This window comes from Gallus gallus, chromosome 1 (genome assembly GCF_016699485.2).
Source record: "Gallus gallus isolate bGalGal1 chromosome 1, bGalGal1.mat.broiler.GRCg7b, whole genome shotgun sequence".
In the NCBI taxonomy this organism is placed as follows: Eukaryota; Metazoa; Chordata; class Aves; order Galliformes; family Phasianidae; genus Gallus; species Gallus gallus.
Window position 1 is genome coordinate 121408218 of NC_052532.1, and position 20981 is coordinate 121429198.

Sequence of the window (20981 nt, forward strand, 5' to 3'; positions counted from 1 at the left end):
GCAGTACCATATTGTAAAACCAGTGAAAAGTTTACCTATAAGAGAGAACTACTTATATTTTGTGACATCTATAAACGTGCAACTCCTGTGATTACTTTCTGTATAATAGAAATGTGACTGTTACACAAAGCTACGTTTGCTATACTTATGCATTATCTCTTAATGTGTAGAGAAAAAGAATACATATTATTAATGCAAGAGGCAAACTCATTTTCTGACTTGGAAATATTGTCTTTAGTAAAAAGAATAGCTTCTCATAGAAACTGCGTGACTGATTAATTCATTAGGATGGGATAAGAGCACTCTCAGTGCTTCCATCATACAAGGAGCAAATTAAAAATGGTGGGGTTCAGAGTCGAGGTCAGGACCCAGTGAGATGGGGGTACCATTTCATCTCTGCTCTGCAGAGCAGAAGAGTGACACTTAAGCTAATGCATCGTTAAGACAATTCATGACCAGTTTAGGGGAATGTTATTAGAAACCATTATTTCTGTGCAGTCAGACTTTGAGATCAATACAACTAAAATTAACAAAACAGTGTCCAAGATCGAACCATGCATCACCTCTGTAATTGTTTACACCTACAACTGCTACCAGGAAGAAAAAGAAATCAATATAGGTTTGGTGCATGCTACTCATCCCACTCTACAATCACTAATACATTTCAAGAGAAAATGTAATTAGCACTGGAAGCATTTCTGAGGAGTAAGTAAGCAGGATATCAATAGGCAGGCTGCAAGCACCCTTGGTCGCTCCAATTGGTGGATGATGCATAGCTGCTGCGCTTCTAACACATACACACACACACACAGTACATCTCACCTCAGTTCAGGTTTCTTCTCAGTTTGCTTTTTCTCAGAACAACAGTGGCATTCTTAGAAAGGAGCACAGCGCAAGAGAATGTTGCATAAGTGGAAACCCTCCTGATCCTCAGCCTGAGGCCTGCCAAGGCCAAGCAAGGACCGCCAGGGCAAGAACATCCAGCTCCCTCTGTGCAGTCACTGTGACAGTTCTGCAGCTGGAAGGCACCTGCTTTCTCTCTTCACCACTTGAGTTTGATCTGCCTCTTAAGAAGCATTTATCTCCATCAAAATGGTACATCTGCTATTACTACCACTACGTTGTGAAGAACAAAGCTCTTTTAAATCACACCTACTATACGTTGCCATACCTACCAATACAGTGCGTTACTTTATCATGGATCCCAAACAATCCTCCATCTGAAGAAGCACACAGAGGTCTTTGGGACCAGAGTCCAGAGGTGGCAGGGAAGTGTACCTACATCACTGACTGGCTGCCACCTGGCAATCCCTTTAGGAGACGGAGCTGCAATCCTACCTTGGCCACACACGTCATTCAGTGCAATGCTCTACCATTTTTTCACTTAGAGAAATTAACATCGCCTCCTACCCAGCCAAAATACACTGGTTTCACAGACAAAATAGAAGAGAAGTTCACCACCACCGGAAGCCTGCAAGGATTAAAGACAGGGAAAAACAAGCACAGAGTGCTGCAAGCAGCCTTTGCTACTCACCATTCTTAATGCTCTCAATCCGTACTGGGAACCCTGACTGCGCTGCCGCAATTAACTTCAAAGCAATGTAAAACTGAGCAGGACCAAAATAGCCCACGCGTTTGGCTCCACAAACTTCTGTGATCTAGGAGAGAAGAGACACATTCTTGGTAAAACGCATTTCACCCTTTCAGGGAATGTGAACAGCTCTGAGTACACAAGCAAAGAAATGCGTATTTTAAAGTTCAAAATACTTACTGTATTTAAAGTTATCTATTAAATGTATTTGTTCTGACTGCTGTCTGATCACATTCCCCTCAGTACATCAGAGGCAAGTAGTTATTTATTATCATTTTCAGGTAGAACGAAGGGTCGCAGAGCTATCCTAAAATGATTTATTTGCTTTCATATTATGTGTGATTTTAACAGCAGGTGAAACGATTGCTTATTTTGCACATTGTTTAGTCAGATGTTCCCACTGCAGGAGCTGTGGCATTCACAGAAATGCAATTAGCCTTTACAACCACCATAACTGGAACGGCAAACTCAGTACAAGAAATTCCCCCTCCCGCCACTTCCATGTTATCTCACAGGCCCCGATGTTGTCTCTGAACCCTATTGTTTTTAATCTGCTTCTGGTATGATGGTAGCATAGCAAATAGTACCATCCTGACCTAACAAACTCATTGCCACTTATCCATGGGTAGGTTCTCCTCTATGTAACACTCAGCAGTGGGATGCTCCCAAGCTACAACAGCATGACAGAAACTATTCAACTGATGTATATAAACAAATAGAACAAATGAATACCCATTTTTCTCCAATTATATATATATTTACATAGATACATATATACATATACACAAACATGTGCATACTGTAGCAGAACATTGGGCGAAACGATTCCTGAAAACTGACATGTTTCAGAGTGTTAATTATTAATAATCAATGAAAAGTATCTCCAAGCAAAGCCTTTCTTCTCTGGATGTGGCTTCTGCTTTGACTGACTGAGCTTTGTTTTTTTTCCTCCTCCTGCGAGTTTCTGAGATGCACGGCTTCATTCCTTGATGCTGCACCAAGCTGCTTTCCCTTTTCTCACTGCATGATGAAAAGGGAGATTGATTCTCTGGACAAGCAGAGCTCCAATTAACAACTGGAATCTGTCATTCTTTTGGTTTTTTTTCTTTATGTCTGGGTGGGTGCTCAGATCCTGTGCCAGGACCTGGTGCTGAGGGTAGGAAACATGGTTTGCAGTGGTGCACAAATCCTTGGTGTCAGCTCCAGGATGAAGCTGCCATAGCCAGAGGAGGGCACAGACATACATCAGTAAGCTGACATCAAACCTGGGTGCCCACCCTGGTTTATCACAGGAGAGGAGCAAGAGTGAGGATAAGGTCAGCCCTGGGACTGGAGGTGGCGGTCCATCAGCCATTCCTCCCAGCAGCACCTCCGGATACAAGGAGCCAAGACTGTGGCCATGCATGTCCTGAGGGACTCTCCCCCTCTCTGTGCTGAATGCTGTCAATGATTTGCTTGCTCTTGATATGGAAACACAGACATTTTATTTTGATGAAGCAGCTTAAACCCTTTTTTACTTTTTAATTACTCAGGGATCAATGGTCTTTCAAAAACACTGTGCTCCCACCTCTTTGTGACTTTGCCCTTCAGTGGTAACAACAGTAAAATATTTTGTAGGCACAATCTCCTCTGTGTTATTACAACAACTAAATCCCGATCTCCCGTTAATGGCCTGGAGCAACAGATGTAAGCTGCCACAGAAGCTCTATTTATTACAGCACTGTAGATATTTACATAGATTAATTGTAGGTACAGGCATTTACACTCATTAGTTTCCCCGACAGCCAAAGGAGAGGGCTGTGGGTCCCCTGGCAGCCAGCAGCTCACCCCACCTACATCAGGACCCACTTGGAGCTGCTGGCTGGAGCAGCTCTCCTCCTCCAGCAGCAAGGGTAGGTGGCAGGTGAACCTTCATCCAAAACCAGTTCCTCAGAACATGCAGCCCTCTCCAATTCCCATAGCAGCTTCAACTCAATACTGCCTTTTTTTTTTTTTTTTTAATTTCCTGATTTTACCTTTTATGGGGTCAATGAACACAGCCTCTCAATGGGCAGGCTGCATTTAGTGATACATACTGCTGCAGCTAAGCTAGGTTGGGCAAAAAGCTATTAGCAGTCTCCAAGATCCATCTGAATTACCTGAATGCAAAATGACATCTTTTCAGGATGAAAACTAGACTCCATCTAAGAAAATAAACAGGGAGCACCACTTTGGAACTAAGACATATGAAAATGTCCCCTGAAAAAGGGAAACATCAGCACTGCTTTCCTTCAACTCATGTTAAAAACAAACTCTTTTCATCCCTTCCTGTTGTCAGCTTAGGTTACTTTGTTTTCAGTGAGATAACAAGGAGAGAACTGATTTTTTTTCTACTCACACGTGTAAAATAAACTGCAGACCTTGATACCACAGGGGATTTTAATACAGCACCATTGACAGTCAATTTCATTACTTTTTTTTTTATTTAGATCCTTCAGCAAAAAACCCTAATCCTCCAGCAATAGCTGAATATGGAAGAGGAGTTTAATGCAGTGCACATTGGAAACAATTTTTCATGGTGGCAGGTTACTGCTGCCTCTTGCCAAATCTAACCTCGGGATGATAAACAGAGTTACTCAAAGACTGATCTACTGAACAGCTCTTGAGGCAAGAGCACCGTGCTGAGTGGACTAAAACCGAGTTTCAATTTCTGCAAGGTATAACTGCGTATGTGGAACAAATTCATGGGTCGGTTGCCGCTTGAGAAAGAACATTCATTTCACACAACATGCAAAAGCAACATTTCTCAGAGAAGGATGGACAGCTGCGGTGCATAACCTCATGCTTGTTCTAAGTCAGCCCTGGAACAATGCCTGTACCTTCATAGAATCAGAGAATCACCAGGGTTGGAAAAGACCCACAGGATCACCCAGTCCAACCAACCACCCATCACCAATACTTCTCACTAAACCATGTCCCTCAACACAATATCCAAATGTTCCTTGAACACCTCCGGGGTCGGTGACTCCACCACCTCTCTGGGCAGCCCGTTTCAGTGCCTGACCACCCTTTCAGAGAAGTAGTAATGGCATTCAATGGCATTTCAGCAGAGAGCCTTAAAATACATTCTGTGCAAGAACCACACTGCCCTCCCCACCAAGCAGCCATGAAAAATGGAGAGGAAGACTGCCTGTATACACTTCTGATGGGCCAGAAGGCAGACATATCTATGAGCTGTTCTGTAGAGTTGCTGTTTTAAATTACCATTCTCCATGCATACTCCTACAAGGAAAGTGTTACATCTTGAGATGCTGGAACAAAAAGCAGTTTTTCGTATTTATTATGCACTCACTGCTCTGCTCCATTAGTAGGCAGCGAGTATTACTTTTGCAATTGCTCCTTGAAGACATCCCAACGAAGCTGCTTTTCCCAGCACAATCTGACATTGTTCCAGCTCTCTCTGCTTCTCTGCAAACAAGTTTCCACTGTGGTCTCCAAGAGCACTGACCTTTCAAATACCCTGGGCAGGTCCAATTTAGATTGCAAGAGCTAAACTTCGGGAGCCAAAGCCTAAGGATGAAGTTTGCTTACTGTACATTGAGTGCAAGGTACACTCAGAAAGAGCCATTCAGTAACCCTAGAACAGATGGGCAGGGTGAGATGGCCATCTTCTAGCCTTAAGGGAAAGGTTTTCACCTGTAAGCAAAGGTAAAGCTGGGAAATTTTTCACTTAGAAGGAAGTGAGTTGCTGGAACAAGCTGCCCAAAGAAGTTACGGATGTCCCATCCCTGGAGGCTTTCAAGGCCAGGTTGGATGGAACCCTGGGCAGCCGGAGCTCGTGTCTAATTTAATGGCTGGCAACTCTGACTGCAGCAGGAGGTTGGAACTTCAATGATCTTTGAGGTCCCTTCCAACCCAGGTCAACCTATGATTCCAAGATTTCTGCTTTTTCACTTAGCCAGTAACACTGCCATGCTGTCCTCCAGCACTCAGTTTGGGTCTGTCCTCCTCCCTTGTCACAAACTGTCATGGTCACCGCCTGTCACTTGTGGGCAAACCTAGCCCAGGAAGAAGGAAGCTTCTGTGTGTATTGTGACACTCTGAAAGGAAAGTGTATAAGCTGAGTGCAAATTCTCTGTGAGAAAATGAGCAACCGCTTGCTCCCCTGTTAAAGGGAATATTCTCACTGCACCTTCCACCTCAGCCCAGCCCCAGAGAGCACAATTTCAATGCTTGCTCTTGCTCGTGATACAAAGAGGTTACAAGATCTTCCACTTTCTCTGTTTCCTCCACACTGGAAGGAACAGGCTGAAGAATTCCTGCCCAGATCCAGGACCAGCTGCGCTGATGTAGCTCTGCGCTCAGCCCTCCAGACCCACCGCCCCTATCATCACCGTTCCACAGTCAAGTATTGGCAGCAGTAGCTTATCAACAGCTTGTCACAGAACTGTACATTGCGTCTGACCCGCTTTGCTCCTTTAAAATAAATAAATAAATGAAATTCTGTTTACAGATTCTGGGATCTGCTTGTCACAGACAAGTTTTGCTACATTCTTAATCAGGTACTTCTTTCTGAATGGGTCATTGTTCAAATACCTGTAGCACTGCCCGGAGCCCAGGGCTCCTCTCCCTTCGTTATCTGAAGTGTAGCACAGAACAGCGTGTCCAAATCCCAGAGTACCACTGCCTGGGAAGTGCTGGGGCAGTTCTGCACCCAGAGGAGGGGACTCTGCCATGGGGCGGGTTGTTAGTGTTGTTTTTCTGCCTCAGCCCAGTTCCTGCTGCCACTTAGTCTCTTCAATTAGGACGCTTTATCTGTTTTAGACTTCTTTAAACATCACCTGGAACGCTCACTAAAATTTGGGAAATTGGGTTCTGACACTTAAAAATGAATTAGAAATTGCTTACTTGATGGCACACAGACAACACGCACATAGGGCATTTTGAAAGACTTCACCACAAAACATCCTGTCCTCACTTTTAAGCTCTGTATGACTCCACTTTAAACTGTGTTCTTCAAACTAAAGTGATAAGGTAAGTTACTGATCAGCTGCCACAGCTTAGCAAATCAGTTAACACAGCGGTAAAAAGAGCAGAAAGAAATCACATCTGTTACATAAGATGTATTGACAGTCCTGCCAGAGCTTGCCAGGCTCCCTTGTGCTCACACAACCCAGAACCACTTGGTTTGCAGGTGCAGGTGCTCACCTGGGCACTTCTGGGGCAAGCTTTTCCCTTGGCAACAGTGAGGCTTTGCCAAGCAGCTCCAGGCAGAACATTTTACAGCAGCACCAACAACTGCAAAGTTAATCATTCAGAGCACATTTGGGCACACACAAACAACTCCGCAAGTCTCATATTAACTTGACCAATGCAAGGGGCTGTGTAGTCCTCTGTTTCGTATTGTACATCAGCTGCAGATGCCTGGACAAATTAAGAGCATGCAAATCACTTCTCATCAGATAGGACAACCGGCAATGCCAGCATACGACAAGCTACAAAAAAAATACTGACCTGAATTGTGCAGCTACCAGGACAGGTGAGTCAGCACAATTAATCAAAAGATTTCAATTATTAAGAAGTGTTGGCTAGAAAAACTGCCAGGGAATAAAAGCTGCAGATGCAGCCTAATACGTATAAGCATGCAACTGCACCTCAAAGAAATCCAGTCTCCTATACTCAACCTTTTGTCTTTAATGTACAAACACTAATGAATCTTTTTTGCTTTATCTGGGCGTGATGTGGAAAAGGTGAACACTTCCATCATTTTACCAGGAGGTTTAAGAACAAACATTGCTGAGAAATACCTGAAAGCTTCCATGCCATGTGAAGAAAATAACTGTCACAATAGCTAAACCTGCTGTCATCCTAACTAAACACACGCCTTTAGTTGTGTGTGGAAAGCCTGCAGGGGCAAAAAAGTTGAAGCTAATACTTTTCAAAACCTCCTTGCATTTTTCTTCTACTTGGCAAATGAAAGCTGTACCTGAGGATTGCATTAATCCATCTAGAATTGTTTTAGCTGTACTTCATATTCACTAGTTTGTATCAAATCCTATAAACATCTATCCAGGTCAATAAACACTGCTTGTGCCAATACATTTATATAGGATAGGTGAAACTTTAATAAAGCTTATTACACCGGCAACACAAAAACAAAACACCTGAAAACAGGTTACTCTGAATCTAAGAACACTCACGCATTGTCATAAGCGTGCCAACAATCATAGAATTCTATGATTCCATTTATTCACTAAGCTCCTCCACATTCTTATTTGGCAATTGGTTCCTCAGCATTTGGCTGTGGAAATGTACATAGTCATCAGGACACTACGAAATGCAGTACACGTAGCCTTGCCAGCATCACTATTAAGTCCTGAAATCCTGTGGAAATCTGCAGAGTATGCAGAACTTGATGACAGATGTTTTATCCAATTTTCAAGTCTTACTGTAGAAGCAAGGGAGTAAAGGTAGCATCCCAATCAAAGTGACAAGTACAGAGCTGTCACACCACTCCATCCAAACAAACCGACCGCAGGGAGCTTCCATAGAGCATATCCAAACTTCTTGTGATGCAAGACGCTACCAGGAGCATTTCATGCTCTTGGACATGAGACACGGGATTCATGGATTTCACCCTGCAGACGTTTAATGCTAAGGAAGTGTTCATAATCTACGCAGTGTGCAAAGACACTAGTCATTCCAAAGACTGCTGCTCATTTTCCCACTCACTCCTCTTCCAAGACCTTATCTATGGAAATAACACCAAGAAGGCTCAGGGCGCAAGAGAGGGGAGCCCAGACCCACTGACTCTTATCTACTCAGCAGAGATCTGATCCCAAGCTCTCCTGCCTGAGAGTAATGGAACACACCACAACTTGACACTGATGAGATGGAACTCCCCAGATGGGAATTTGGTCAGGACTGGCACTGGGCCAGCTGAAATACAAATCACTCCTTAAAACTTATTTTCTGGAGGCTGAAGTGAAAATAGTACATAACTCTTGCTAGCAATGAGAGTGAACGGAAAGCTGTCTCAGCTAGAGTGGAAATGTCACATTTTGCAAATGAGCCGCATCAGTGTCTTTTTCACATTAAAACGCAGTACAATCACATGAACGTTAAGCAACAGCACTATATCCAACAAAGCCAGATTTTTGGGACAGGTAGCACATATCCTTGTGCTCTTATTATTTTAGACAACTTCATCAAGTTGTTAATTCTGCAAAGAATATTTTGCATAAACAATTTTCATTAGCATATTGTCATCTGGAGAGTACACTTTCACCCATTTAAAATACAGCAATTATTCATAAGCTTGAATTCATTATGTAGAATGACATTTATTATAAACGCCAATGTATATCAATATGTTTTTTAAAAGTCTACTCAATTTAACTCGAAGCTCAGTTTCAACCATCAAACCTTTAATAAGATAAGTTTCTGCAATCCGTCCAGGTCTTTCACTGTTCCACCAACAGTGTTTTAATATAGGATTTACCTTATTTGCCAAAGAATCTAAAACCAATTTTTTCTTTTCCACAATTTACTCTTCAGTAGATAACCTAACCTGTGAAGCTCAGCAATACAATCCATTTTGTTGTCATGATGAAACACCACCATAAAACATCTCAGTACAATTAGCAGTCAGCCCTGGTGAGGCCATACCTCGAGTGCTGTGCTCAGTTTTGGGCCCCCTCACAACAAGAAAGCAATCGAGGCCCAGGAGCGTGTCCACAGAGCTGTGAGGGGTCTGGAGCACAAGTCTTGTGAGGAGTAGCTGAGGGAACTGGGATTGTTCAGTCTGGAGGAGGCTCAGGGGAGACCTTATTACTTTCTACAACTACCTGAAAGGAGGTTGTGGTGAGGTAGGGGTTGGCTTCTTCTCCCAGGTAACAACAATAGGACAAGAGGGAATGGCCTCAAGTCGCACCAGGTGAGGTTCAGACTGGGCATTAGGAAGAATTTCTCCTCAGAAGGAGCAGTGAGGCAGTGGCACAGGCTGCCCAGGGAGGTGATGGAGTCAACATCTACACATTTCTTGAACACCTCCAGAGATGTGGCACTGATGGACATGGTTAGCAGGCACGGTGGGGTGGGTTGACGGTTGGATTAGGTGATCTTACTGGTCTTTTCCAACCTTAACAATTTCTGAAAACACCTTGGCACCACCAGTAAAGAAGCTAGCCAAGCTCATCTAATGCACACATTACTTGCATCTGCTAAAAAAAATGAGAAGCTTTGAGCTTAAACTAAGGAGATGTCTTCTGCAGACATACACAACATTTTATGAACACACGACCAAAATATGCTCTACCCAGAGTATCAATCTTCTCCATTAAACCTTCCTTTATTTTCTCATTTGGTAGCAATGCTTGAAGGTTTCCCTCCAGCAGAGCACACAGAGTTACTATGGGCAAATCCTGGCAAACACAGCTGGCTTAATTTTAACGTGCTGTCACAACCAAGAGACCTACACAGCCATCCACAGGCAGCACCACAGCACGCTGCCTCCACAACAGCTGCCTTATTATTTCCACATTTCTCTGCAACTAAAGCAAGGAAATATTTCGCCCTCAGATGCTGTGCCAGAATAACTTTACGATCTGTTCCATTTGGATGCTTTTTTCACAACTAAAAGTATACCAAGGGCAGCCGACAGCAAACCTCATGGCAATTACTGTTATCTCTACAGATCCATTTCCAAATCCAAAAAACATTTCCCAACTTCTTTTGGAAAGCGAGCTGCCTTTTATTCTCAGCAAGTGTACTCCTACTCACTTACAGGCCGTGACCCTCCATCCCCACCACCACCACCCTGGTGCACCCAAGGCACAGCTCTCAGCTGAATATCAGATAAATAAGGCCTCAAACCCAAATGATAACAAAGCAATGCACCCTGCATTCCCTCTGCACTGGGCTGAGGGATGGGGCCTTGTTGGGCTGCTCACAGGACACCTGCAAGATGGTTGGGAAAATGAAAAGGCCACAGTCACTCACAGCACTGTGCAAGGCAGCATGCACAACCCCTCCTCTGCCACTGCCAGGTTTTTACCCTATGTTGGCCAAGGTCTTTCTGTTCACAAGCAGTAGTGCCATCAACTATATGGCTGCATTGCTCCAGCACACTGAGGGCTTCCTCCAGGAACACCTCAAAGAGCATTATATATCTGTCAAGTGTGAATTCCAGTGCTCTAGGACAGTCTGTTCACTTTTTTCTTGGCTTTGTGGTGACTTTATTACATTATTTTTGCCATTTTTTTTTAATTCTTAGACAAAGACATGAAACAAGAGCTGTACATTGTTGCTCTAAAAAGAAATGATTGATTTTTTCACTCAGAGGGTGGTGACGCACTGGAACAGATTGCCCAAGGAGGCTGTGGATGCCCCATCCCTGGAAGCATTCAGGGCCAGGCTGGATGTGGCTCTGGGCAGCCTGGTCTGGCAGTTGTCGCCCCTGCACATAGCAGGGGGGTTGAAACTCAATGATCTTTGTGGTCCTTTTCAACCCAGGACATTCTATGATTCTATGATTTGTTTCTCCCATGACACCTGGAACAAATGCTTTTAAAAAACTGAGAGGCAGCATCCTTCAATCTGCCAAAGAAATACGAGCAATCTCAAATAATTTTCTGCACTCACAGATAAGCGGCACTGCTCCCATTAGCTTCACAAGACCCAAGGGTACTCTCCTGGCCCACCAGTGCAGCCTTCTTGCTTGCTGGGTTGTGCAGCTGGGAAAATGGAAACATTACTACCCTGGTCCCATTGGTGACTGATATGTAGTCTGATATGTAGACTGGTAAGTTTACCAGCTAAAAAACAGAGCAGCAATGTGATTAACCACAGGTTTCTGGATGTCAGTGAAGAAAGCCTGGCACATGGACCAAAGCAGGATGTCCTCTCACATGTACAATTCATTTCACAGCAAGATTTTTCTATAGGACAGAACTCAAGTTAATCCCTTTGAATCTGTTTTCTGCGTATCTTGGAGCCAGTAATGAAAAATAAGAATAAAGCCCTTCTCATACCCTGATGTCTAACATATAATTTGTGTCATTAACATTTTGTGGCCAGTACAATACAAATGAGCACTTAAACATTCAGCAATGCACGCGTGCCTATTTCCATCAGGCTTTCCTCCTTAACCTTTAACAGCCTAGCACAATCACAGGATCCAAACATCACAATCCACAAAAACAGTGTAACACTTAAGAACTACAGCTCTCTTGCAAAGTCTTCCATAGCAGTACATTAACAGATTATTATGCAGAATTTTAGTAACATGAGTTTAAAAACTCAGGAACAGCAAAAATAATCTCACTTTTTTTTTTCCTTTTAATCCACTCAATAAGTGAAATCCTGTACATTAAAAGCATAGGAAGAAAGTCACGGACTGCTTTAAATTATGTCTATTTATCCTCCATCGCTGAAGCATCACCATCACAGCTATTCCTGCCAAGCCTCTCTCTCCCACATTCAGATAAAGATGGCAACAGCACAATTTGTGCTTGCGAGACAGATCTTCAAATACCTCTTGGGACTTCTCAGACTCCAATCAAACAGCACAAGACTGCTCACGGCAGCCCTTCCCCACACTGGGCATTGCTGCACTGCAGTTGGAGCTGTGTTTGCTTGTGCAGGTGAGGGGAGCAGCCCAGTGCCCAAAACCTCCAATTGGCATCCAAATTCCATTTCTTTTCTACGTTCTCCACACAACTTTCCACAAACATTGATGGCTCAATGCAGCAAGTTAATAAAGAAGGATTGGGCAGAGAAAAGACTGATGATTTAGCTCTGAAGAGATGGATGAAGTGGCAAGCGATCTGTTGCTGGTACTCTATGGCAGTTTTTTGATCTCTTGAGGTACTAACGATCACTGTAGAATGAACCCCAGCCCCCCATGCCAGCCAAACAAAAGCACGTGAAATGCTCAACTGTTCAGAGCGTGCCATTTCTTTGGCCTTTATGCAGCAACCTGCTTATGTTAATGTAGCCCCATCATTACAGCAAAGTAAAGCCAAGGTATTAAAAAATATCAGCTGTGAGGCTTTTATGACTCTTTCACAGGACTTTCTGGAACTAGAAAAAACAAAAAGACATCTGTACACATTACCATACATTATAAAAAAGGATTTGTAAAAGCTTATCACAGACAGCTTTTCCAACTATCTGTTCATTTTTAGCATTACTTTCTTTCAGCATTGAAAACTAAGCACATGCAGCAGGACGGTGAATAAACCATTTAGCAATCACTTTTCCCTTTCAATTGCTTTATTTTCTTTTCTGTTACTTAATATCGGTAAATTTTACATCCAGGCAGAAATCTGTAGGTGAATTATTGCTTCAAGCATATGAAATCTGGATACCAAAAACTGCATTTCGTGCCAATCCACATCTTAAAAGCAGCCCTCTCTCCTCCTTCTTGTAAGCCTCTGCCTTTTACTTTGTACAATTTCTGCACTAAATGGAAAGGAATCCTGTGGAGCAAGCAGTTTATCGTGCAATTAAACCCCTAAAACACATTCACAAAAAGGGGCCAAAGCACAGCAGCTTTAAAAAGGCAAAGCCACGGAAGACTTTTAATAAATACATATTTTAGTAAGCACACACTCTTTGTATGGCTGGAATAGAAATTCTTTTCTTACTCTAGAGCTGTACAATTAAAAAGATTTCTCTCTCTGAGATTCACATGCAATAGCCCCATGTGAGTTCAACAGGAATGCTCAGGGGCTGGAAAACCCTGTTTCTTAACTGCTTTCTTAGATTGAAGCCAGGCTGAGCATAAGCAAAAGCATTTGTACCCACCAAATATATACTCTTTCCCCTATTTTCTATGCCTAAACCATTTAAACTCCTGAGAGCACACAGGCTGATTAAGCTTTTAATTCCCACAACGCTTTTGCACAGGAATCTGTTGGCTTAGCAGACTTAACAACAGCTACTTTGTTAAGCAAAGATTACACAGAAAGCCCTATTTCTGACACTCCACTCCAGTCCTACCTAGCGAGTATTGCTCTACCTTCCCTACACTGCCCGGCAAAAGTGTTATTACAGCAAATCAAGCTTGGTGAGTCCCAAGCTTGATTTTTCAGTGAGAATCTGATTTTCAGACGTTATTACTAACAGCTTACAGAAAGTAAGTTTAAATAGAGAAAAAAAAAATCTTAAAACAGAAAAATAATAGAAAAAAACAACAACATTATTGCTTCATTCTCCCACTTGAAATATTTCAACTGTGGCTTAGTTTTGTTTTGCTGTTGAAACTAGGTCTTCAGTCAAAAAGTGGGAGTGTTTTCTCCACATGTGTGAGTACTTAAAATGAGTCTAAAAAGCATTTCATTACTTTTTTTTGGGTAGGCTGACAGTAGGAAGGAAGGGACAGGGAGTGGAGGTAAGATGTGTTTTTATTATTATTATTATTATTTGCCTTACCACTCGCAGGGACTGCTATGGGGTGGGCAAGGAATGCCAGTTTTCACCTGTGCTCCTGTATGGGCCCAGTAAAACCAAAGAAGTTTACCAAACTGGGCCACATTTCTCAGCACAGATATGGGCTCACTGCTGATTACTGCAAAAGGGAGCAGCTTCCTCCCTCAGCTTTTAGTCACGCTCATTTTCAACCAAAATTGTTCTATAACACACAAGTAAACTACTTTCAGCCTGTAGAAAGAACAATCATTTCAAGGAGAAAACAGCTCTGAGCTTTTGCTTGCAAAGACTTCTGAAAACAAAACACTGTACGTACACTTAGAAACCTTTTTTCTAGTCTGAAAGACTCAGGTTTTATAGAAAATGTAATGTTGAAGTGAAATGATTTGTTAGATCTGAATTAAAACAACTTCTCTTCAACTAAAGACAAGAAGATTAAATGTACCGCTGAGTAATGCATAATAGAAAACGTTGATTTCCTCATTTCCTGAAAAGTTTATGGCTGGTGTAAGGCCTTCATGTATATTGAAAAAAAAGTGACAGAATAAATCTACTACAATTTCAGAACTACGGTTATGATTGACATCACAAACAATTCTGAATCTCTGCACTGCATGGACCTTATTAACACAAAAAGCATTTATTATTACTAACAGATAAAGCACAGCTTTGAAGAACCACATGCCTGTGTATTCAGACCTTGAGGTATGCACAAAACCATGATGATTTTAATTCTTTCAAACGAAGAAACAGTACTCCTTCTATCTCCCAAATTAATAGCAAGAAATACATGAATTCACTTCATTACTTCTATCTTCCAAGGCAAATAATTGTGGAAAAACTATGACAACTCCAAATGCTTCACAAAGCAGTAGAAGTAAACTAAATGCTATCAAAAATATGAAACATTTCGAACAATTGAAAAAAATTCAGAAAAATATCCATGATTCTTGAAATGTCTGTCTAAAAACCTATCAGTTGACCTGTCCATTTCAGTCATACAATAACCTACATCTCACAGTGGAAGATATTTGTGTTTTGTACCTTTCTTTTTAATGTCACATTATTAGGGCACCATACCGTTGCCTCTCGCTGTTCTTAAAGCCCTCAGAATTTCTTTCCTCACAATAATTTTCTCAACACTGAAAATCTTTGGCTCATGCTTCAACACCAAAAGGATTGTAATTCGAGCTGAAAGAATACCAATACTGCTGCATTCACACTATCACATAAGAAATTTTAACAAAGTATTATACTTATTACGTTTCAAGAGCACAAACTTCATTCATATTGCATAACAATACCAGATTTTTTTCCAGCTTGCTAAAAAAGTTGGAGGCGTTTCCTCCATGGAAACATTAACCATAAAAATCTTGACACTCTCCTCACAGGAAATTGATTTTCTACAAAAACTTTGGAAAGGACTTGACATTCCTGCACAAGCTATTTACATTCCATTTGGGTCCAAATCTACAACATGACCCACAGATGAGAGCACAGCACGTAAAAAAAATAAAGACACACTGAACAAGTTGGGAGCCTAACGAAACTTTGAGAATAAAAGTCCCAGATGAACAGAATGGATGATAACAAACCAAACAGTTTAAGAGTTTAACATGGTGATTTTTCTTGTTTTGTTTCAGTCTCCTTATTAAGTGTTCTGTAGTTAAATTGTTTTCTGGTAGTTCTGGTGTTCTGTATGTTTTGAAAGTCACGTAAAATGGTCATCCAAATGGTCATCAAAACCATCCAAACTAGCTTCCCCTCATAAGTTCAGTACGTGGCTCATTTTTCAAGGAATGAATAAGAAACATTTCCTACTCAACAAGACATTACTGTGTAATCCTTTCATCAGAGAGGGGCTAGGTATTGTAGGGTGGTGCCAATATTGCCTCTCATAAACATCATCTTTTTCCTGGTTCTCAGCCAACATTGGTTTCTGGGACAAAGAACAGTTGTGACTACAGCACAAGGCCATAGCACTAGGAATGATGCTTTTACAACTAGAATTAAAAGAAAAGGAGCAACACAGACAAACGCACCATGCAATATAATTACAATACACTGTCTCAGTTCATCTGTAGGAACTGCAATGTCATGTGTGCCTGTGTGAAACTAAGCTATTCTTAGGAACATGGAAACGTTGACGGTTGGGCTGAATGATCTCGGGAGGTCTGTCAGTAGATTCTATGATTCTACGAAGTCTTCACAAACTTCACGAATCACTCCTTTGGGCGAAGGGGTGGTTCTGAGGAGTTACGCACATGGGGTTTCCTCTCTTCTGCCCAATGACACCATTCCTGCTGAGGTAGGCTGACCTTGGCTGGCAGCTGACTACCCAGTGAGCTACTCCCTGGCATAGGCCATGTCCAACGGAGGCAGCTCTGGGTCTCCTCTCTCAAAGGTGACTCCTGTGGCCACCTCACCACCAAAACCTAGCCACAGAAACCCAGCACAACACCAGTTTGCAATGTTAAACTAAAAGGAAGAGACAGCTTTAAAAAGGGAGAGGATAATCTGTTCTTCACACCCTCCAGAGGTCAGCTATAAACAACATGGTGTTTAAAAAAAAATCTTCCAACTAAAGATAAGGCAGCACTAGAGTATGTTGCCTACAGAAGCAATACAGTTTTCATTGCTAGGGATTAACGAATTGCTCAGGAATTATAAAGAAATAGGATTTTGCTGTAGAAGGGATCTAGAGATCACCTGAGGTCTTTTCCACAGCTGTATTTTGTCCTGCTTCCCATACAGATGATGCTAGAGTGACCACCCTGCACCATATTCCCTCCTCAGTGTTTTTCATAACCCTTTAGCTTTGGTTTCCATTTGGTTTGAAAGAAGGGCAGAGATGTCAGAGGAGTGCATTTCCCAGGCTCTCATTTTCACACATCCTGTCAGGATTGCCTGTGCCGTGGGAAGGCTGAGACAGCTCAGCCCCTTTCTTCACTGACACAGTAGCCAGATTGCTAGCCAGAACAAGTGTGTTTCTGAGCCAGTTCACAATCATGCTGCCTGTGGCCCATGAGAAGTGCTATACAGCACTTACACACTTGCCTTTTTCCTTGCTTCCACAAAGCAAAGAGCACAGAGGGATGGCACACCGGGGGACATTCTTAGGAACTAGTTAAGATTAGGCTGTACCCACTGACCTCCACCTCAGGTGCTGCTTGATTAAGAAACTACTGAAATATCACCAATTTCAAACAATATCTCACATCTATAAGATCTCAGCTGTGCCTTCGCAGGTTATCCAGCTGGTTATCCTTTCTTTTATTCCAATAACAGGCTGTTTCAGCAATTACCTTGCATTCCAAATAGCCCTTCAAACAAATGACATCACAGACATTGTGTGTGTCTTAAAACCTCAAACACATTTACAAAGTCAGAAGGTATACAGTCAGGCAAAATTAATTTTGTTAAATATTCCTTTCCAAGATATAACATCAGCAGAAACGCTTCAGCAATGAGATGGCATTGTTTGGTTTTTTAAAATTCCACTGGAAATAGTTCTGCTTTTTTTTTTGTGCAAGGAAGTATTTCCCTGCAATGCTTATACCTAAACATGTCCGTAATGAAAACTGGAAGATAAGGCAAACTTTCCTTCCAAGCTAAGAAAAAAAAAGCAGAAATGTAATCCCCTCTGAACTCCACCCATGGGATGAGATGTCACTTGAGGCACCAGAGAACCACAAGTCCATGTTTGACAAGAAAAGGACTGGGATTGCTTTCTCTGGGACCCACCCACAAAGGCTGGAAACATCAGGAGAAAGCAAGGGCACAAAAGGAGCAGAAATAGAGCCACCACGTACTCTTTATCTTTCCAGAAGAAGAGTTAGAGGGAATTTATAGGATATGGAGGCAACCCGCCAAAGCAACACCAGGATCAATTTGGGCCACCTACCCACAGGTGTGCAGGCATGGGACTCCCTACAAAGCACTGAATGAGCAAGAGTGCATGCAGACAGAACACAACACTTGGCAAGCCTTCAGGGCACTGCACCAAACATCTCAACAGCAATGGTGTATTTAATAGCAGTAAAGATGAGAATCTCGCTCCGATGCATCACTGTTGAAGCCCTTGCGTTTTTCTTAATGCCAGAAAACTAAAAAAAAAACCAATGCAGCAACAGGATTCAGCTCTAGTTCCAAGGAAATTTTCTCACAGTGATACACTTCTGCGAGACGTACAATTAAAAAAAGCCCTAAGCAAAGCTGACAAAAAGAGCGAGAACGCATCCCTTCCGTTTCTTTCCCCACTATTTATTTATTTCCTGGCAGATGCGGAGAAGCGCTGAAGCAGCAGCTCCCTTGGCTCGTGGAGGCTGCCAGCTGGAACCCAAGGAACAAAGAGCAGTGCAGGTGGAGCTGCACGGGGAGGGCTGGGGGCAGAGAGGCACCAAAATAGTATCCCGGAGATGACACTGAGACACATCTCCCCTTTGCCCCTCCCTACCTCCAAGCTTGGTGAGTTTTAAAGTGCTCTTCTACAACTTTTTTTTTTTTTTTTAACCTCACAGCCAAACCACTATTTAACAATAACACTGGTTCCTACAAAAAACCACCCATGAGCAGCAGAAACAGCGAATCCCAATTTCCTGTAGATTCTTGCCATGAAGTGACATTAATTCTTTGATGAGGCTAGGGAGAATTCCCTCAGAATGAAAATGAATGGGGCTTGCCTTTACTCTCGCATCTTTCACATAACTAAGGAACTTCATCTCATCGAAGTCTCTTAATTTTCTGTGAAGTTTTATTGTCAATGAACAAATTCAAAAGTTAATACTGGGCTGAATTAACAGCATCATTGCAGAAGCCTCATTTATTTCAAAACCAGGCCATATTAACCTCAACCTATGACATGGGAAATTGGGAAATTTTAGATTACATTAAGAAAGATGAAGTGGAATCAGCAGTAATAAAGGAGACTATAACTCATTTTTATGCTAATTTTTCAGCTGAAACCATGCAGTTCCGTAGGAAATGGCAAGACCTTTCAGGAAGACATGCCCATGGCCAGCCATATAATGGTAACCAAAGACTTAGTTGCTAAGTCATTCTCAGCAGGAGTTGAAAGTCTGAGTTGTGTAAAGAGATGGAAGGTGTGTTAAGCAAGCTCCTCAGGGAGAATGAGAGGAAAGGTGCCTTCCCCATAGAGTAGATTACACGTTCAGAAACTCAAATATATCATCAGCCATTTAAGCATTGAAAAAATAGCAGATGTTAAATGCTGACAGTCTACCTTGGTACCTAATGAGACTGATGAACGTACACACAGGAATATAAATAGATTTCTTATTCTACTTGCAACCTTGGTAATAGATGAATTACTCTTACCATGAAGAAATGAACTGAATGTTCCTACTGCAGGTGAATATTTTCAATGTGATGGTTGTAGCAGTTCTCCCAGGTGGACCACAAGAAAATGCTGCATCAGCAAGAGTGAAACATATAACAACGTAAAAACAGCATGGACGGGCAAATATCTAACAGAACAGAAACATCAGCAGCAAGCCTAAATAAACATTTTATATTTCACATTTCATGGGAAGGAAAGGTCATTTTAGTTTTAAATCCTTTAAGCTTTACTGCAGGGAAGTAGTTCTCTATGGTAATGTGTGTTACTTAATGATTTGAATCCCCCTTTCCTTGAAAGTACAGAACTCTGGTATGCTCTTTCAGTATAAAACTACTACCATTTTACAGAAACAGTGACCCGGTTTTGAAATGGCTTAATTCCATTCTATAAAACAAAACTGCTGCACAATATTTCTTGGAAGAACTAATGCCTCGCAGCAGCTGTTGAGAAAAGGAAGTAAAGTTTCAGATCTTTAGAGTTGGTCCAAATGATTTGAGCACTTCAGACAAACTAAGTGAATCTCTGAGCTATATAAAGTCACATCATAACTATGTCACACAACCAAAAAGCGCCACGAAAGCTAAAAAATGTTGTTTTAGCCAATTTGACCATAGGATGGTCCTGCAACTACCTGTTTAAAGCACTTGATTTGCCAGAATTCTCAATATAGAAGTGAATGAGAAACATGGGAAATTTCTTCTAATCCATTTATTTATAAGTATCCCACATCTACAGTCCTTGACACATTGCTCCTCTTTCTCTTCATTAAGATATGGCAAACTCTCTCCTGTTTTGAAACTTAACTTACACTTGAGTGACAAGAAGGCTACTAGAAGGACACAAATATTACTGTGTCTATGCCAGTATAAATTTGGTTGATACTGAAATTTGCACTTAGCACTAAATACTTTATACTATACAGTGATTTAAAAAAAAAAAAAAAAAGAAGCTTAAAATGCTTATCTTCTCCTTTTGCTCTTTTGGATATTTCACCTAAGAGGTATTTAAGATCTGTCCTTCAGCATCTGAAGAGAGTACATTCACCACAATTCCAGAGTGCCCTGTTTTGTTGCAGGGCTTAAATTCAGTGGTTATATGGAAATAAAGGGTCCTGCTAGATTGAATTTAGAAGTCTTTTGTATATATGTCCTACAAACAAGTATATACATGGTTAAAAAAAAAAATGTAGTTTTTGAAAAACAGCTAATTAGCATTTCCACAAGAGAAATAGTCCTTCGGAGATTATCTTCCTCAAGGAGGATCCAGATGTAGATTAGTTCAAATAAGAGGTGTAATTACTGTGATACAGCTGAGAACAGAGGGAGAGAGAAAGAGAGCAGGTGACTGATACTCAGTGTAAATAACATTAAGAATTATTTTCCTGCTGACAGCAGCATTGCCTGGTGCTGCTGCTGCTTCTTGTCCTGCGTACAATTAACAAATGTGCAGTTAGAAGAGTGGCACAGTTAGGATGGTATTTTACAGGTTTATAGTTAGAAAGATTATCATGATGGAAAAAGACAATCAAAAATAAATGCTCACCCATACCATAGGCTTACAGTAGAAAACTCCAAAAGGAGAAAACTCCAAAGGCAAGGATCTCCCAAGAGAGATCCTTCC

The 20981-nt window shown here is 41.7% G+C and overlaps 1 protein-coding gene and 1 long non-coding RNA gene across 5 annotated transcripts in view; one reads left to right on the forward strand and one right to left on the reverse strand.

Moving 5' to 3' along the window:
• Window positions 1-20981, reverse strand: part of REPS2 (RALBP1 associated Eps domain containing 2) — a 93999-nt gene that overhangs the window by 62509 nt on the left and 10509 nt on the right. For 2 of the 4 annotated variants that reach the window (XM_046940654.1, XM_046940652.1), the window contains exons 2-3: window positions 19340-19430; window positions 1535-1658 (exon numbers count right to left, since the gene is read on the reverse strand). In XM_046940654.1, the coding sequence (XP_046796610.1) occupies window positions 1535-1658; window positions 19340-19342 (127 nt within the window). In that variant the 5' untranslated portion in view covers window positions 19343-19430. The remainder of the gene's footprint in view (window positions 1-1534; window positions 1659-19339; window positions 19431-20981) is intronic. The other 2 variants (NM_001030806.2, XM_015273117.4) reach the window with 1 other exon arrangement.
• LOC107049685 lies at window positions 13915-20910 on the forward strand. Its single transcript, XR_006931861.1, has 3 exons — window positions 13915-13964; window positions 18284-18469; window positions 18961-20910. It is a non-coding gene; the product is annotated as an uncharacterized LOC107049685 (long non-coding RNA).